Raw genomic sequence first — 18,284 nt, forward strand, 5'->3', positions numbered from 1 at the left:
TTCTGCGGGGAGGGAATTGCCGGGGCTGGGAGCGTGGCTGGGGGTGCACGTGCGTCCCAAAGCTCCTGGCCCTGGGGCGGTGTGCCTGCCGTGCCGGGGTCCCCTCTGCACGCCCTCGCCTGCGCGCTGCCTGTGGGGCTGCCGAGGGGCCCTGCAGCCTCTAGAGCAGCGGAAGCAGCACTGCTCCCTGCCCGCGCTCAAGATGCCAACCTGAGACCTGGGGCCCGTGGGGCCCGCTCGCCCTCGAGTTTGGGAGCAGGGCCCTGCCACCACCCCCCAACGCTGCTGGTGACCCCACAGCAGCCTCCCAGAGTGACGCCCAGACGCGTCCCTTGCGCAGCTCTCCCGGTTTAAGGGCTGGAGCCAGGCGGAGGGAGGAAAACGCCACCATAATTGCATCCCTCCTAATTATCCTCGGCAGGTGCTCGCTGAGTCACGGCCACCCAGGAGCCGCCATATCGTGAGGCCACGCCACCCTGGGTGGGTCAGGCGTCGGGGAGTGGTGCCGGGTGGGTGCCCCAGTGTCCCCGGGGAGCCACAAGCGGTGCGTGCTCCGCTGCCCACCCCGTCACGCCAGCTGCCTCTTCGTGCCCACCTTTGCTGCAGGCTTAGGGGGCTCTTCTCACTATGGCTCGCCCCAAGGGGGGCAAAACCCGGACCACGTCCTTCCCTCACTTGGATGCGCCACTCCACACCTTACTGGCAGCCACGGGCACCCCTTCTTTCTGCCTCCCTGACCCCCACACAAGTTGTGTCCCATTCCACTCCCTTTCTTAACCCTCTGTCCATCCTTTCCCTCCTGGGCTTCCATCTGCCTGCTCAAATCTCTCCCCTCCCCACACTTACCCTCAGTCTTCCTTCTTCATTCCCACAGCCCCCCCTGCCTCCACAGCCTCCCCTCCCAGCACCCGGCTGCCATGGGCCCCTGGCCCCCTCGGGTTCACGTCCCCTTTAAGCCTTCCCGAAGCTGGAATGCGAGAAGAGCATTTCAGCGCCCTGTGAGGTCAGATAAAGACACTATATTTATCTAGCCGGTAACTTGAGCCATGAATTTCTGCTGTGGCGTTTTTACGCAGCCCCACAGCCCTCCAGTTCGGCCCCCTCCGGCCATTGCGTCCGCTCCCTGCAGGGTGGAGGAGCTGAGCCGTGGGGCGTCCTGTCCCCTCCAAAGTGCTGCTGGCCCTTCCGCATCGCTTACCCTCCTCCGGCCCCAGGGGAAGCACCCCAAGGAGGCAGGATCGGCTCCCTGCACTCAGTGCCCTGGGCACCACCCCATGACCCGCTGCTCAACCCCCGCCGTGCCGGCCTCGTGCCCCTGACCAGCCACCAGCCGCGAGCGCCGCCGACCCGCACGCAGGTGAGTAGAGGGGGTGCCGTGGGGACGTCGGCCTTGGGGAGGGGGCTGCGGTGTCAGAGACTCAGAGGCGCCGGCAAAACTGCCCCCCTCTTCCTTCAGCTGGGTAAAACCACGAGGGAGAGGTTTGTAGTCTCTGCGTCTCCAGAGAGCGGATTCAGAGTTCATGCACGAAAACTTGGGAGCTCTCCGCCAGCAAACCGCACTCCCCGGCACCCTCCCTGTCCCCCAACATGAGCAGAGCCACGTGCCCGGGCACTTCCCCGGGGTCCTTTCTTTTTTTCCACCCACATACCTCAAAGCAATAACATGCCCTGGGTCTTACGTCACGGTTCCCCATGGGTTTGGGGTTTTACTGCCTGGGGGGTGGCCCAGGAGCAGTGACTAGCAGGTTCTGCAGTCAGGTGGGTATGTCTCAGCAGCACAGAGCGAGTGCGGGACAACGACTCCCGGCTAGCACGTGGTGTGAGTTTGGAAGGTTCTCAGACCCGGTGGCTCTCAGGGGAAGGGCCCTGGCCAGGCTGGCCCCAGCTGCACGCGCGACCTTGTGCAGGTTCCATCGCTCTGAGGTGTGCAAGCAGTGGGGGGGGAGCAGCGCTGGAGCCGGGGCAGCTTCTCCCCAAGTGCTAGAGCAGGGCTGTGGGAAGGGCTGCCGGCAGCGCCCGGGGCACTGGCGTCTCTCTCTGCTCATCCAGGACACCCTTCGGTGACTCCAGCCCCTTGCGGGGAGCAAACGCTTCGCAGCACGTTTTCCCCAGGGCTGCTCAGGTCCTCCCTTCCTAGAGGGAAATGCAGATACCCAGAGGGATGCCTTCCCTTGAGGAATGGGCAGGAGGCCGTCCTACCCCTCTGGCACTGTCAGCTGGACGCAGAGCCCCTCCGGCTCAAAGCCGGCAAGGTGCTTCACACAGGGTCCCCCCTCTGCCTCTGCCATTGCAGAGCGCTGGGAGCTCCCACATAACCTCCAGGCTGGGACATTGTGTCTCAGGGAACAGGGGACACAGGTCCAAGCCTGCGTAAGCGAGAAGCAGCTCTGCCGTAACACCTTGGATGGGGCTGTGTAAGCTGAGCTTGCTCTGGGGCTCCGTGCCCTCCGAGGGGGGACAGCTGCCACCGGGCCACGCCAGGAGGGCTCCGGAAGAGGACAGCAGCTGGAGAAGGAGCAGAGTCTCTGCTCCTCTGCTTCCAGGGTGAAGGGTTTGCCTCCCAGCTTTGGGCTGAGCTTCCCATTGGGAAAACTGGTGGACCTGGAGGCCAGGCCAGGACTCCCCAGGGGTCCCGGCAGTCCCTGGCGCTGGCTACTGCCTGGCCACGTGATGCTGGACCGGACATTCCTGTGCCTCAGCTTCCCCTGACACCCTGGGAGGATGATGAGGGTGCAGGAGGCCTGACTCAGCCATACCAGCCCCAGGGCTTTGCCAGGCAGCAGGAAAGCTCAGCACTATTATGGGCAGGGAGGGGCCAGGCAGGCCAGGAAGCGATGGGAGGAACCAGGGTTTTCTCACACCCCCTCAGCTCCTCTGGCTCCTGGCACGCTCTGCTCTCCCACAGCCCTGGGGTCCGCTCTGATGTGACACGGGGACTCCGCAGCGCAGGCAGCCCTAGCAGATGTGGCAGTCCTCCACGGTAAGACCTCTCTTCCCGCAAGGCCAATCGGTCAGGTGCTGTGTGTGGGGCAGGTTCCCCCTCCCGGGCCCCACGTCATTCCATCGGCTCCCCCACATCCCCAGGGCACGTGCTGCCCTGTGGAGACCTGTTCTGCTGCCAGAAAGCACCTGCTGCCCTCCTGCTCCCAAGCTGGCTGCTCTCCTGGGGCCAGCGGCGCCCGCGCACACTCACGGGGAGCCGCTGCTGGTGCTGGTGGTGGCACAGCACAGTGGGAGGGCACGGGCACCGCTGGCAGCGGGCGATGGCACGGGGTGCCGTCGGAGAGCGCAGGCATCGCTAGCAGTGGGTGACGGCATGGGGCTGTGCCAGCACCGAGGCGCTTGTCCCGAGCCCGGATTCTCTCTGCTGGCTCGGGGGACGGGGAGCAGGGGCAGCCCGGAGAGGGTCCCTGTGCCAGGCTGCTCCGGGTCCGTGTCACAGGTGCGTGATCCCCGGGAGCCGAGGGGCTCGGTTGCTCTCATTCCGGTGCCCAAAGGGGGTGCCGGTCCCTTGGCTGGGGTCCCATGTCCCTCCGAGCAGAATTCCCCACTGCCCATGTCAAATCCTGGCTAGCAGAACCCCTCCTGGGTGCTCCCAGTGCTGGTGAGGGCGGCCGCAGCCTGGCCAGGAAGAGCTGGGTGTTTCGTGGAGTCCTTGCCTGGGAGCAGATTATTCACCCCTCAGCCTCCATTCCCGAGCAGGTCTGCGTGCTCCACCTCGCTCTTGTTTGTAAATAGTTTCCTCTCCACTGCGGGATGGTTGTTCGCTGGGCAAAACCAACAGCCAGTGGGATGCAGCCGGCTGGCCGGAAAGCCAGGCTGCCGGCCGGGATGCCATGGTGGCTGGACGGCGCCTCTCACGATCGTGTCCTAACAGCAGTCTTGAGGCACTTCCATGCCGGGGTTGGGTGGGCAGGGGCGGCTGGGGGAGCTGGCACCGCAGCCACCTCATGCCCCACCCCAGGATCTGTGGAGCCAAGAGGGTTCGTCCCTGTGATGCACAGCTCCCTTCCGCCTCTCTAGTTTTGTGGGGATCCCTTTTTGCTGCCTGCCATGGAAAAGGCAGAGCACGCACGCTGTGGCCGTGGCAAGGAGGCTCGGGGCGGCTCCTGTCCCCGGGGTGACGCTTGCGAAGGGCTGCTGCCGGCTCCCCCGGGCAGGGGGTCCCGCTGAGGGCAGGCATGCCCGGCGACTCGGGGGCTCTGAGCAGGAGCCCGGTTCCCCCCAGGGTGAGGCAGGGAGTGATGCTGCCGTGACTCCCCTGGCCGGGGATCCAGCGCACGCCCTGCGTGCTGCCGGGGCTGCGGCACGGCTGGGCCAGGCACCGTCTCCATCTCCTCCTCGCTTGGAGCCGGGCCAGAGCCCGCCCCGGCCGGGCTGGGAAAAGCCTTTGAATCAGGGTCATCTCCCGGGTGACTGGAGACTCTCGGAGCCACATGAGCCACTGTCCTGCCAGGGAAGGGACGCCAGGCACCCGGGGAGCAGAGCGCCAGCAACGCCAGGACAGAGGAGCTCGGCTGGGGTCCTGCTCACCGCAGTGCCAGCCACAGCCTCGGGACAGGTAGGGGACCAGCCATCAGCCTGCCAGCATGGGTGCCGAGAGGAAACTTTCCCCTCCGGACAGCCCGCGTTTGCAGGCAGTGGAGGCTGCTGGCTGCCACACTGCACTGTCCCGGCTCCGGGCTGGCTCCGCGTGTGCCCTGGGCGCCTCCGTCCCTGTTCCCCGCGTGCTCTTTTCTGTTCAGCGCAGGCGCCGTGGGGCACAAGCCGCCAGGTCCCTGTGGGGACCAAGTGCTGGGCTGTCGCCCACCCCTACAGGCTGGCTCTGCCTGGCTGCCGGGGGCCCAGCAGCCGCCTCACCGGGGGGACTCGCGGCGGCTTGAATTACCGATGGGAGGCCAGCAAGGTGCAACCAGGGCAGGGAGGCAGGCGGGCTGCTTGGGAGGCCAGGCGCCTGCAATGAGGGCATCTCTGGCTGTGCCCCCTGTCGCCCAAGGTCCCTGGGGGGTGGTGGCTGCACCGAGGTCCTCATCCACTGCCTGGTTCCAAGCACCAAGAGGGGAGCAGGGATGGATGGCAAGGAGTCCTGCGTTGACTTTCTGACCTTCGCTCTGTTTCTCTCTCAGCCAAACGAGGGGTGTGTTAGCAGGGAGCTGGAAATGCCAGCCCCCTGCCAAGCCCTGGCACTCTCTCTGAATAACCAGGGGAAGGTGCTGGGCTGGCTGGATCAGTCCATCCCACCTGCCTGTCTCAGCCAGAGTTGGACCTAAGTATCATGACTGTGGCCAGGCAACTGCCTCCCATATGGAGGAGGCAGCGGGGACACCTCTCCAGCCCCAAGAGTGGGACAGCCCCAGGACGGTGTGGTAGGGATGCCAGAGCTGGAGCAGAGGTGACTGCTGCTGTCCCTTGGCTTTGGTGACTGTGGGTGCTGGGATGCTGGGTGCCTCTGCCTGTGCCCTGGGGCTCCCTTCCGTGGTACATTTGCTGAAGGCAAATGCCTGATGCTGCCAGCTGAGCCCTGCTGTCCCAGGCTCTGCAGGAGGGCTGGCAGGTGGCAGGAACCATGGCCGCACCGCACCCCACAGCCCACCCTTCATCACCTGGGTTCCAACTGTTGCCTGCCTGCCCCTCCCAGGGTCTCCAGGAGCCAGCGAGCTACTGGGTGGGTGCTGGTGGTGGGTGCTCCATTGTGATGACCATGGCCTGTGGAAGCTGACCCCTGGCATCTTCTGTTGCAGTCAATGCCTCCAGGAGAGCCCACTAAGCCCCAGCCTCCAGCATGTCCCAGCTGTCCTCCACCCTGAAGAGGTACGTTGACTCGTCCCGCTATGCTGAGACCACCTACAGCAAGGTGTCCGGTGGCTACAGCTCCTACACCTCCTATGGATCCACCTTGGCCACATCCTACGCAGACAGCGAGAAGATCGGCTTCAAAACCAGCTACCTGCCCTCCCCCCGGTACCACCACGCGGGGCTGTCCACAACCAGTGGCTATGACAGCAGCCGGCTGCCCCTGTACCCCGACTCCAGCATCCGCCTGAGCCCCACATACATCTGCACTCAGCCCCGACCGCCTGGCGGCGGGCTGAGCGGGGGTGCATGCTACACCTTCGCGGGGGCCCCCAGAAGCCCCCCGGGCTACCTGCCCACCGCAGCACCTCTCAGCCGTCGCAAATCCATCAGCCACTCAGACCTGGCACGGGAGTTTTCGGGGCTGCACGCCTCGGACAGCACCTACGTGCCCGCCTCTGGCCCCCTCAGCACCCGGGGCCGCCAGGAGCTCGGCGCCCTGCAAGGTCTCTACCAGGCTGCTGCACGCTCCGACTACGTCCGTGGCTACCTGGAGAGTTACGGGAGGAAAAGCAGCCATGGCAGCCTCCCCACAGGCCCCCTCAGCCCCTCACAGGCTGCCCTCGGCTCTGCCCTGCCACCCTCAGGCACTCGCTGCGCCAGCCAGCCCTGCGAGAGGAACGATGGCTACTGCGACGTGCCCACCCGGGACCCCACGGTACGTGGCATCTGCTGGGGGCGGGGGACAAAGCTGTGCTGCGGTGGGGCACGTGGTCCGTGCCCACTCGTGCTGAGCCGGGGAGCCCGAGGCACCTTGCGTGATCTCCCCAGGAATCTCAAAGTGTTGCTCCGTGCCTCAGTTTCTGCATCTGTGCCGCGAAGGGCTGCTGCTGACCCTTCGAGCTGCCCTTGCTGGCGCTGCAGTCCTGGACCAGAGGTGCTGAGACAGCCATGTGCGGGCAGGCGCGTGTCCTCTGAGGGGCTGTGCTCCTCACCGCCCGCACCACTGGGAGCACAGCTCATGGGGCTCCCCACAGGCTAAGGGTACCCCTGTGCTGGCAGGAGTGTGCGTGCACTGCACCTTTCTGCGCGTGTGTGTGACGGTGGGCGATGGCCCGCCCAGGCAAACGCGCACCCCTGTGCACACGAACCTGCAGGGGTGCACACCGTGTCCCCACACAGCTGACTGCCCGTGCCCCGTGCCCTCTTCTCCCTCCCAGCCCTGGCTCAGCGTGGGGCTGAAGAGGGTTTCCTGCTGCCTCGTCCCAGCTAGAGAAGGTGACGTGACCGGGCTGGGCCCTTGCCCTGCTGGAGACACCCAGCTTGGAAGGCTGGTTTGGCTGGTGCTGGCTCTGGCACGGTGACTCGGTGCCCAGCTGCCAGTCAGGTTTTTCACGGGTGCCCTGTGGTGCCTGATCCCTGGCACGGCCTGTTGCTGCCACCTTGGGGCCCTGTTCCCCCGCCCCCAGCGTGGGCCATGTTTCTCCATGGCAGTGGCTGCTCTGTAGAGCATCACACGTGGTGGCAGGCACTTGGTGCCCCAAGTACCAACTGGTGCTGCGCCGTCCCCAGCGCCTCAGCCCGGGCCGGGAGCGGGCATCGCACATGCAGCCCGGCTCAGGCGCACAGGGGAGCAGCCTGGTAATTTTCCACTCAGGTTTCCTTCCAAGATCCGGTCAGGCTCTGCCCGCCTTGTCTCCCACTCTCTTTCCAGTCAGCCTTCATTCACCCATGGCGGAGGTCGGTCTGCTCCGGCGCAGGGTCTGCCCTGCCCTTCGCTTCCCTGTGGCTCTGTCCCACTGTCATCCGCCAAAGCAGGAGCATAAGCGCTAGGGGATTCTTTTCTGCTGCCCTGCGAACAGCAGAGGAAGTTCTTTCCCTTTCCATCCAGTGCCCCCACGTCCCTCCCTGCGCCCAAGGGCCTGGGAAAAGGGCTGTGGGAGCAGCCTGGAGGTCTGGCCCGTGCCCTTCGGCTGGGGAGGCAGAGCCGGAGGCATGGGGTAGGAACGAGAGGCAGACGCTCCTGCCCGCCACAGCTGGGGCTCAGCGGGAAAGCTCTCCCCTCTGTCCCTCTGGAGCCACCTGTTCCGTTCCTGGCAGGGCTGGCTCCCCTCTTCCCTCTCCCTGGTACTCACCCAGGTTTTAAACACCCACCTGAGCCCCCAGGCGTGGGAGCAGGGGCAAGGGAGAGGGTGCGGCACCAGAGCCCACTGCCAGCATCTCACCTGCCCCTTCGCCAGTGCCCTCCATCCCAGAACCAGCTGCACCACGTACCGCGCCAGCAGTACCCTGCCCTGCTGCGGGACCCCCTGTGCCCAGCCTGCCTGCTCTCTGGTCCCCAGCCCTAGGGCGAGGGAGCCGGTTTGGGGGCCAGGGCGAGTGGAGGAGCGGTGCCGTGGAAGGGAATTCCTGCCTCACCCTCCCATGCCAGGCCCTCGTGGGGGGCACCAAGGGGGGGACCCAGCAGCCGCCGCCAGCCACGGGCACTCACTAAAGCCCTCGCCACCACTGCTAGGGCAGGGGTCCCCACTCCCAGGTGCCCACACACCACTAGGATGTGGGTGCCAGCCGGCTGCCATGGGGTGGCCACGGGGTGGCCGTGGGGCAGCAGGGGCTGCGCTGCTCCCAAACTGCAGCCTTGTGGTCTGCATGCAAATGCAGCCAGGGGCTTTCCAGCCGGGGCTGATGGGTGGCAAAGGTGAACAGGGCTTGGCAGCTGGCACGGGGTCCCAGGGCGGGCACCCGTACCAGGGCAGGCGGGGAGGTTGGATCGGTGACGCTGGCTTAGGTTTCCTTCGTGCTTTGATAGGCACACCTGCTATTTTCCACTCCTGTGCTTTTTTGCCTTCCTTTCCCAAGCCGGGAAGCAAAAGTACCGATCGTAAAACAGACTTGGGCGCCTGCGGTCATGCCAGGTGCTGGACACAAGCACACGTTGCAGCCCTGGCACTGCCATCGGTTCTGCCCCATTACCCAGCCCCAAGGGCAATGCCAGCAGCACCTGCTCCCACCGGAGCCAGGGCATGGTAGGGCTGGCTCGGTGCCTCCCCCCATCCCTTCTTCCCCAGCTGCCTCCCGCCTCTGCACCACACGAACCGCCATCCAGAAGAGTTTGCAGCCAAGAGGCAAGGGTGTCCACATTTGTTCCTACCCACACCATCCCTTTGCGCCTCAGTTTACCATCCCGCAGGGCAAAAGGAAGCGCATGCAGCTGCAGTGAGTGGCTGTGCCGCTGGCTCTGCGCAGGGCCGTGCCGGCTCGTGGGAAGGGCAGGCTGGCGGGGGGCAGGACCGGAGCTGTGCCGCCCCATTAAGCACCCTGGGTGAACACAGGGTCAGAAGGCCAGAGCCACCCACAAAATCGCCGGCAGCTCTCCGCAGTCCCATCCTGAGCAGCTGACGTCTCTGGCCTGCGGCCAGTCCTGGCCGTGCCTGCCTTTGCGGTGCCAACCGGGCCTGTGGCAACCTCTGCCCGTGGCAGAAGGTCACCACTGCAGAGGGGACAGCTGAGGGCAGGGAGCTGGCTCTGAGCGATGCCGTCCTGCCAGGGCTCCCCTTCTCCTCCTCCAGCCTTGCCCTGAGAGCCTGCCTGCCGCTCTGGCCCCCAGGCCACCCACCGAGCTGCAGGGCAGGGTGGCGGGAGCCGGGGCTGGCGCGCCCAGCACTGGCGCAGCGGTACGCACGCTGGGGAGCTGCGCCACGGCCCCGCGGCCCAGGCTGCAACCCGCAGGGGCTGCAGGAGCACGTTGCAGGGCACCCACGCAGTCTGTGCAAGGCCAGTGGGGTGCGCACCCCGTGTGCACGCTGCGTCCCCGTGTGTGTACAGCGTACACACCGCGGGGGGTGTGTGTATATATATACACATGCACGCACACGCAAGAAGGGATTACGACAAGCATCCTGTTGTGATGCAAAAAGCTCTGGCCCTGCAGATGAATAACGCTGCAAGATGCCTCCACAGATATTTTTGCTGGTGCCAAAAATAGTCTCCCTCCCTCCCCGCTCCAGTCAGCCCCTCCACTTGCTGTGCCAAGCTCGCTCCACGGACAGGGGAGGCTGCATCAGCTGCAGCTAGGATTCAAACAGCACTATTGGTAGGGGCGGGCATGGGAGGAAGGCAGCCTCTGCTTGGTACCTCCAGCACGCCAGTGAGGCTGGAGGCTCCGGCTGGCCTCAGGGCAGCTCGATAGCACTCCCTGCCTCGGTCACCCATGGAAATTTCCCGGAGCAGGCGGGTAAGGCACCTGGGCATGCACAGCAGTTGCAAGTCTCCGCCACTCGCCCTGCTGCGGTCAGAGGGGTGAAGCAAAAGGAGACGCAGGACTGGGATGCGAGACACCCGGGCTTCCTGCCAGCCTCCCCGTCTGCCCTTGCTGCGGGAGAAGAGCCGGAGCCCTGCCCACTCCGTGCGTCAGTTTACCCGGCATTCAGAGGGGAGACACCGCATGGGTTTTTTGCTCCACGCAGGATTTGGGGGGAGTTGTTTTTTGGGTTTTTTTTTCCCCGGTGAAGGAAGCAAGGCACTGAAATACTCTCTGAGCTCGGTCCGAACGCATCCCCCAAAAAGCGGGGTACGCACTGTCTGCTGTTGTTCCGTTCCCTCAAAATGGGCCTGCCCGGGACCCCGGCACTGGCCCTGCAGGGAAGGCACGTGCCCAGGAGCCCCACGACCCCCTCGGGCAGCTCTCGGCCCCACTCTGGATACCGGCACCCTGCGCACCCGCGTGCTGCGCGGGCGTCCCAGTTTTACCGCGCCGGTTCTGGGGAGCGATTCCCGGCTGGAGCAGGCCCCGCTCTCTGCCCGGCGCCCACCCAGCTCTTGGGCCAGCGCGGCGCTGGCAGCACGGCACTCCCCGGGGCCGGGGGGGGGGGGGCGATCCCGTCGGTCCTGGTCCCCAGCAGCCGGGAGCCCGGGGGCGTCCAGGGGGAGCAGGCGCTCCTCCGGCTGCCGCCTTGCGCTAAGCGCCCTTCGGGCCCCGCGATGCCGGTGCCGGGGGACGGGCACCCCGGGGTGCGGGCAGCACCGCTGCCGAGAGCCGGCCGGGCTGCGGCGTGCCAGCGCGGCGGAGGGGGCAGGGGGCCGCACCGGGGCGCTGCCCGCGGCCCGCCCGGAGCCGCCGGGTGCCGGGGCCCCTCCGCCGCCGGTGTGCCGGGAGCGCGGCCCGCGGGCACGGCCGCCCCTCGCGGGCCCCCCTGGCTCCCGGCTCGGCTGTACCACGCGGTGCGGCGGGGGCTGGCCGTCACGGAGCCCGGCTGCCGCCTCTCCACCCATTTGATGTCAGAGCCGCTCAGGTGCCGTCAGCCCCAGAGCCGGCACCGGCTCGGGCACCGCATGCCTGAGCACGGCCGTGCTCCGGCGGGGCCGGGCGCCTGACCCCGCGCCCCAGGCCTCAGCTGGCCCGAGGCGAGGGGCGCCCACCCGGCACCCCCCCGGCACTCCCCTCCCGGCGGCTGGCCCTCGCCATCGCGCCGTGCCGCGAGGGCCGTCATGAGGGACTCCTACACGGTGACGCTGCCCGAGGAGCCCCCCGCGCTCCCCGACCTTCACAAGGACCTGCGTCCCCGCGCCTCCATGCCAGGGTCCCTGCTGGTCTCCACCTTCGTCGGGCTCGTCCTCAACAAGACCAAGGTATGAGCCCCGCAGCTGCCTGCAGCCCCTGCCCTCCGCCCTGGGGGCAGAGAAGGGAGCGTGGGGAGGGGGCAGCCCTCGCCAGGGAGCACGGGGTACCCTGTGGCATCCCGCTTGCTGGAGGATGGGGCGCTTGGGGCTGGGTGCCCGTCTCGGCTGGCCGCGGGGCCGGGGTGCAGGAGGAGCAGGGAGCGGGTGAGAGCACGTGTCAGGACGCCCGGGTCCCTCTCCCAGCCCTGCCCCTGCGGTGACCTTGGCCAAGTCCCAGTGCCCCAGCCTACTCACTGCAAGGAGGGGGCTCCTGGCCACGCTAGCCCCCCGGCAGCGTCACCAGACTGAGCTTTGGCTGTCCCTGGAGCCACGGTGCCGGGGCAGATCTCCCCCTGCGGGGACGGCAGAGGCAAGGGACAGGGAGGGCAGGGTCCGGGCACTTATGTAAGTCTGGCTGCTCCGGCTCTCCTGCTGCCCCAAGAGGCACTTGGCGTGCAGACCCAGCTGGGGCAGGACAGTTCGGATCTTGTCACCTGTCCCCCATCCCCTGTCCCCTGTCCCCCTCCTGCAGTGCAGCCTCAGAGACTCCCCAGCCGCCACCACGTGAGCCAGCTCTCCTTCGCCGCCTCTGAGCTGCGCCGTGTCCTAGATAAAGCCCCGGACGGGCAAGGGGGATTAGCTGGAGTTGAGTCACCCAGGGGAGAGAAAACCAGGGGGGGAGAATAAGACCTCAGTGCACACAGGCTTGTGCCATGGTATGGGAGCACCTGGGCATCCCCCGCCCCAGCCCCAGCCCTCCCCTGGTGTTGCTCCACGTTCTGGGAAGGCAGCCTCGGTACTGGCCTGGCCATGCAGTGGGCGAACGCCAGGTCCGTGGGGAGGTTTGCACACACGTTGGCGGGACACTCTGGTCTCTCCTGGCACGTGGCGGGAGCTGCCCAACCAGGACAACTGGGTGAGCAGCATGCTGATGGGGATGGCTGGGGCACATTGGGGCAGCTCCCAGGAGTTGCTGCTACCCCCCCTGGCACCGTGACCTTCCCTGCAATAGGCATGGGGATACGAGCAGCAAGCCCTTGGGGGGTCGGCCCCTTCGAGGGATGTAGGCTGTTGGGACACAGAGCCAACTCTCCTGCTGCCCGCTTGGCCCCATCCATTCAGGGACCAGAGCTGGGACAGCTCCTCCAGCTGCGGTGTGGCACGGATCCGCCACAGCCTGCTGGCACCCCTCGTCTGGCTGAGCCTGCCGCCCAGCCTGGCAGTCCCTGCCCAGGGATAGGCTGTGGGGTTGCCTGGCACTGAGCGCCACGGCTGGGGACATCCCTGCGCGCTGGGCACTGCAGGGACACTTGCATGGCACGCAGGGTACCGGGTCGGTCCGGTAAAGCTGCGTGTGCCCGCACAGGACAGCCGAGCCCTCGCTGGTGCTGGTCCCCTCTGTGGTGGGTGATGCCTGCACTGTCGCTAAGGAGCACGTGTAACTGGATCTGGGTTATTTTGGGCTGCTGTCAGGGCTGGGTGCTCAGCACCTCCCACACACGCACCAGCTGCTGCTATTTCAGAGCTGCTGGGCCCCCTCTCCTCCTCCCCCTCCTCATGCCTGGGGTGGGCAGCTGGGGCGTTTGCCTGAGGACCCTTAAAACCTGGTCAGGCTGGGGGGGTCATGATCAGCGGTCTGACCCTGCAAGCCCTGTTGGCCCCCCACCCTGCTCCGGGCACAGCTCTGGGGAGGTTTGCCCCACCACTACCCTCTGCACCAGGCTGGCTCGCCTGCAGGGCTGGGAGCAGGACCCCGGGGTCCCACCACTCGTCCCCACCAGCACCCAGTCCCCCACGCTGGAAGAGGGCTGGGCAACTCTGAGGCCCTCTAGACCCCTCCGTGCTCTCAGTCTCTCCAGCAAAGAGTGGCGCTGTCTCCTGGCCCCAGCGCCCAGCTACCCATGCCTGTCTCTGCTTGGCATGAGCCTGCCTAGCTCAGGAGGTACCTGGGGACCTGGAAGAGCCCCGGGCACAGGCGCAGCACAGCCAGGCCAGCGAGCGGTTGGGAGGACACCACTGGGCACACAACCCTGTCCCCTGGGCCGACTGCCGCAGGGCTGCTCTCGCACTTTCCCAGGTGGACTTTATCCTGCACAACAGCCGTGCCAAAGTCTGGGCTGTGCTTGTGCAGGGTGTCCTGGAGGAGACGCTCCGTGTGGACCAGGTGGGCAGCGGCGGGGCACCGTGCACCTCCTGCAGCTGTGGGGCAGGCATGGGGCACTGCTACCCCCAGCTTCCTGGGGCACAGGGCTGGCAAGGGGAGGCTGCAGGGGCGGCTCGCCTGGCCTGCAGTCCAGGGCATGGGGCAGCAGCGCTGCCAGGCAGGGAGGACTTTGAGCCCTACGCATTGTCCCAGGCCAGGGAGCCAAGCAGCAGCAGCCGGGGAAGCAGGATGGGGCAGGCCAGTCGTGGCTTCCCACCGCGTTCTTGGTCACAGTCCCGCATGCAACCGGTGCAGAGAGCAGCTGCGGTGCTGGCTCTGCCCGTGATGCCCACTGTGAGGGATTGGGCCTTTCTTTGCCCTCGAGGGTCTGCATGTGAATGACCGTGGCACCACGGCCTCCCTGAGCTGCCCACAGGCACAGCCAGCCTGTGCCAGGCACTGTTTCAGCCCCGTTCCCTCTCTCTGCAGAGCTCCAAGGTGGTGCAGGGGCTGACCGGCTTGCGAAACCTCGGCAACACGGTGAGTGCTTACCCAGGCACCTGGCTGCGCAGCCCCGGCTGACACCACGTTCTTCTACGGGCACGTCTGTGGGGCATTGGGGAGCCCTGTCCTTTCGCCTCGCCCCTGGCACCCACACTCTCGCCCCGGTGATTCCCTGCACCCCACTCCCGGGGTGCTGGCAGAGGAAGGGGTTCCCGTGGTCTGCACTGTTTCGTCCCCATCCTCTGCCCCCCCCCCACCCCGTCCCAGGTGTCCCCCTGCCACTGCCTGCCTCCCTCTGCCTCCTGTTGCTATGGTTTTCTCTTCTGCCTCCCCCAGTGCTTCATGAACTCCATCCTGCAGTGCCTGAGCAACACCAAGGAGCTGCGGGATTACTGCCTGCAGAACCAGTACCTGCGGGACCTCAACAACAACAGCCGCATGCGCACTGCGCTCATGTCAGGTAACCGTCGGCCAGCGGCCCCTGGCTCCACGCCTTGCAGGGCTTCTGGCCTCCCATCCCTGCAGCACATCCTCACTGCCCTGGGCCACCCCATGTCCTGGGGGACCCCCACCCAGAGATCGGTGCTTCTCCTCAGCCTTGCTGGGGCAGGCGCTGTGCTGTGGGTGCTGTGCAGTGGGAGGATCGGGTCCCCTCTCCAGAGAGGATGGGGCAGGCCACAGGGTCCCCAGAGTGGGGTGCTGAGCTCTCCTCTGGAGAGCACAGTGGTGCCATGCCACCAGGGCTGGCTGGCGCCAGCCGTGCTGCTGACCTGCCTCTCTGCCCGCAGAGTTTGCGAAGCTGATTCAGTTGCTCTGGACCTCGTCCCCCAACGACAGTGTGAGCCCCTCCGAGTTCAAGACGCAGATCCAGAGATATGCTCCCCGCTTTGTCGGCTACAAGTAAGGGGTGTCGATGCAGGGGTGGCAGGGGGGACCTGAGCCCCCGCCACCGCTCACTGGCCGTGCCCTGTGTCTTGCAGCCAGCAGGATGCACAGGAATTCCTGCGGTTCCTCCTCGACGGGCTGCACAGCGAGGTGAACCGTGTGCTGGTGCGGCCACGGGCCAGCACAGACACCCTGGACCACCTCCCGTAAGTGCTGGCTGGGGCGGAGGCAGTGGATGAGCCTGACGGACAAGCCTGCAAGCCCGGCCCGGGGACAGTGACCGCGCAGGTCCCTCTGGGCTGGGTCGTGGGGGCCAGCGTCCCCCAGGCCACCCTCAGGACCGCTCTGTCTCCCCATCTCTTACAGTGATGACGAGAAGAGCCGCCAGATGTGGAGGAGGTACCAGGAGAGGGAGGACAGTCGCATTGGTGGTGAGCGGGGCTGTGAGGAGAGGAGGGCAGGGCTGGGCTGAGAGTGGGGCTGGGAACTGAGGGTCTCACCCTGCTTTGTCCCCTCCCCACCAGACCTCTTCGTTGGGCAGCTGAAGAGTTCGCTGACCTGCAGCGAGTGTGGCTACTGCTCCACAGCCTTCGACCCCTTCTGGGACCTGTCCCTGCCCATCCCCAAGGTAAAGGGTCCCTGCCGACCCCCAGCCCACTGCGCTGCACGCCCTGTCCCTGACCTGCTCTGTGCCCCCACAGAAAGGCTACGGGGAGGTGACCCTCATGGACTGTCTACGGCTCTTCACCAAAGAGGACGTGCTGGATGGGGACGAGAAACCGGTATGGGCCATGGGGCACGGGGACAGGTGGGCTTGCCTTGGTGCAGGCTGGGCCCCTCTCCCTCCACGCGTGCCTTGCCAGGACTGGAGGCTCGGTGCCTGGTGGGGCTGGCCTCTGTCCTCACCCTCCTGCTCAAGCTGTTTGTCTCCCACAGACGTGCTGTCGCTGCAAAGCCAGGACGAGGTGCACAAAGAAATTCAGCATCCAGAAGTTCCCCAAGATCCTGGTGCTCCGTATCCTTCAGGCGGAGGGAGAGGGCCAGGGGGTGCTGGGGGGGGGGGGGCGGGGGCAGGCGGTTCCTCACGGGCTCCCCTTTGTCCCTCGGCTCCTTGACATGCCCCCCAGACCTGAAGCGCTTCTCAGAGGCCAGGGTACGAACGAGCAAGCTCACCACCTTCGTGAATTTCCAGCTGAAGGACCTGGACCTCCGGGAGTTTGCCTCCCAGAGCTGCAGTGAGTGCTGGTGGCTCCCAGCTGAGTCCCTCACGCCCCCCCAGGGGCTGCAGCCTGTGGCGGGGGGCAGAGGCCTGGGGGGTGGGAGCCGCAGACGCCCCCAGCTCCCCGCTGGCATGTTGTGGGGCAGCGGGGCAGCAGCTGGCACAGCTGAGCACCACCCTTGCTCCCCGCAGACCACACCGTTTACAACCTCTACGCCGTCTCCAACCACTCGGGCACCACCATGGGGGGACACTACACTGCCTACTGCAAGAGCCCCGTCTCCAGTGAGTGGCACAGTTTCAACGACTCCCGGTGAGGCTGCGTGTGGCTGTGGGGGGGGCCAGGGCGAACGGGGACCCCCTGCCCAGGGCATGCCAGTGCCTCACGCCCGTCGCTCACAGCACATTTTCCCATCTCCGCAGTGTTACCCCAATGTCGTCCAGCCACGTCCGCAGCAGTGATGCCTACCTGCTCTTCTATGAGCTGGCCAGCCCGTCCTCCCGCATGTAGCCAGCCCTGCCTCCCTGGGGACCCCTGCGCCACCCCTCAGAGCCAGCCCTTCCAGGTTTCGGCCATTTGCTCCCCAGGCGCAAGAGGGAGGTGAAGAGGAGGGACCCCGAGGTGGCTGCAGCGGGAGGCTGGAGGCAGCCAGGAGCAGACCCCAGGCACGGACACCCCAGCTCCAAACTGAGGAGAGCAACCCACGGCAGGGCAGGGCCCAGGCAGCTCAGGCGTCTCCTGGTCGCTGGCGTTTGGTTTTTACCTTGGGGTACGTTTTAGTTTCTTCCTTTCTTTCTTTCTTTCTTTTTTTTTTTTGTTTGTTTTTTGTTTGTTTGTTTGTTTTGTTTTTGTTGGTGTGTAATAAAACTACTGAGCAAGGGACTCTGCGGGCATGGGGCTGCCTGCCCCATTGACTGAGCCAGGACCTCTGCTCCCCTGGAGGAGCACCCAGAGCTGTGGACCCAGGAGAGCCTCCCACATCCCTCCTGGCCTCTTGGCACTCCCGTTCTGCTTGGCCGCCCCAGCGGATTCACGGACTGCTCCCGGCCTCCTCCCAGCAATTCTGAATCTCCTGGCAAAGGACCCTGGCCCTTCAGTTGCCTCTGTCCCATCTCAGGCAGCACTTCCCCACCAGCTGCCCCATGCACGCTCCTCAAAGCAGCCTGAGTTCAGGCCCAGACCCACGGACAGGACGGAGGAAAACATTTTGTGAAATTTATATGTATTTATAGTGGACTTCACGCAACCTAGAACACCCTGCCGCTTTCTGGCTCTCCAGGGACTTGTGCCAGGGGATGCTTCGGGTAGATTTTTACCTGCCTCCTCATACAACGGTGCCTTAAACCATTTAGGGGAGTGGGGGGCCATTGGGGTTGCACAGGAACGTCCGTCCTGCAGAGGAGAGGGAGGGGAGGACAGTGGCTTTCCGGGACCATCCGCAGTCAGGGCTTTCTTCTCGCTGCGATCAGGAGCCCCCCTGGGTGCCTAGGGACGCGCATCCCCACTCGCTCTGCTGCTCTGTCCTCCAGTTAGCAAACGCCAGTGGCCTTTATAGCCTTTATCTCTAACTTATTGTCCTCCCCATCCTGCCTTGCCGGAGGTGCGGCGGGAGGGGAGATGGGCCCGACCCAGCACAATCCCAGCCCCAGCCCGCAAGGCAGCTACTTCCAACCCAGCAACCCATCCTTCTTCGCCCTCGCTGGCCCTGCGGGCGCAGGCTGAACGCTCTCACGCCGTGAGCATCCCTCCCAGCTCGGAGCATCCCGGTGTGGCTGGGGGGAGGGCAGGCCAGAATGGAGGGGCTGCCCGCGGCGGGTACCGGACTGGGGCAGCGTTGCTGCTTGGCAGGTGGCTTGTTTACTGTGTAAGCAAGATGGGCGGGAAGTGTCTCGTACAAGGGAGACTCACGCAGGAATAAATTTTAGCTTGAACAGAGCGCTGTGTGCATGTGCTTGTGTCCGAGCGGGTAGGCAAAGGACTGTGGCTCCAGCAGTGGGAGGGAAACCGCGGCACGAAGCAGGCCCGTAACACCGCCAGTGCCAGAGCAGCCTGCCTGTGTGTGGCTCAGAGGCCCAGGAGCA

The 18,284-nt window shown here is 66.0% G+C and overlaps 1 protein-coding gene across 5 annotated transcripts; it reads left to right on the top strand.

Moving 5' to 3' along the window:
• Positions 1–1,070: 1,070 nt before the first annotated feature.
• USP2 (ubiquitin specific peptidase 2) lies at positions 1,071–18,136 on the top strand. Of its 5 annotated transcripts, XM_075774675.1 has the most exons (15): positions 1,221–1,357; positions 2,906–2,980; positions 4,457–4,561; positions 5,742–6,511; positions 14,084–14,134; positions 14,435–14,558; positions 14,887–14,998; positions 15,079–15,189; positions 15,350–15,414; positions 15,508–15,611; positions 15,685–15,765; positions 15,920–15,998; positions 16,111–16,218; positions 16,395–16,515; positions 16,626–18,136. In XM_075774675.1, exons 4-15 carry the CDS (start codon positions 5,783–5,785, stop codon positions 16,711–16,713), a joined length of 1,773 nt encoding a protein of 590 aa, XP_075630790.1. In that variant the 5' UTR covers positions 1,221–1,357; positions 2,906–2,980; positions 4,457–4,561; positions 5,742–5,782; the 3' UTR covers positions 16,714–18,136. The 5 variants fall into 5 exon arrangements, with proteins under 5 accessions (XP_075630787.1, XP_075630788.1, XP_075630789.1 ...); XM_075774673.1 differs by lacking the exon at positions 4,457–4,561 and having other exon boundaries at positions 1,080–1,357; positions 2,870–2,980; XM_075774674.1 differs by lacking the exon at positions 4,457–4,561 and having other exon boundaries at positions 1,096–1,357.
• Positions 18,137–18,284: the final 148 nt, after the last annotated feature.

This window comes from Balearica regulorum, chromosome 23 (assembly GCF_011004875.1).
Source record: "Balearica regulorum gibbericeps isolate bBalReg1 chromosome 23, bBalReg1.pri, whole genome shotgun sequence".
Taxonomy (NCBI): Eukaryota; Metazoa; Chordata; class Aves; order Gruiformes; family Gruidae; genus Balearica; species Balearica regulorum.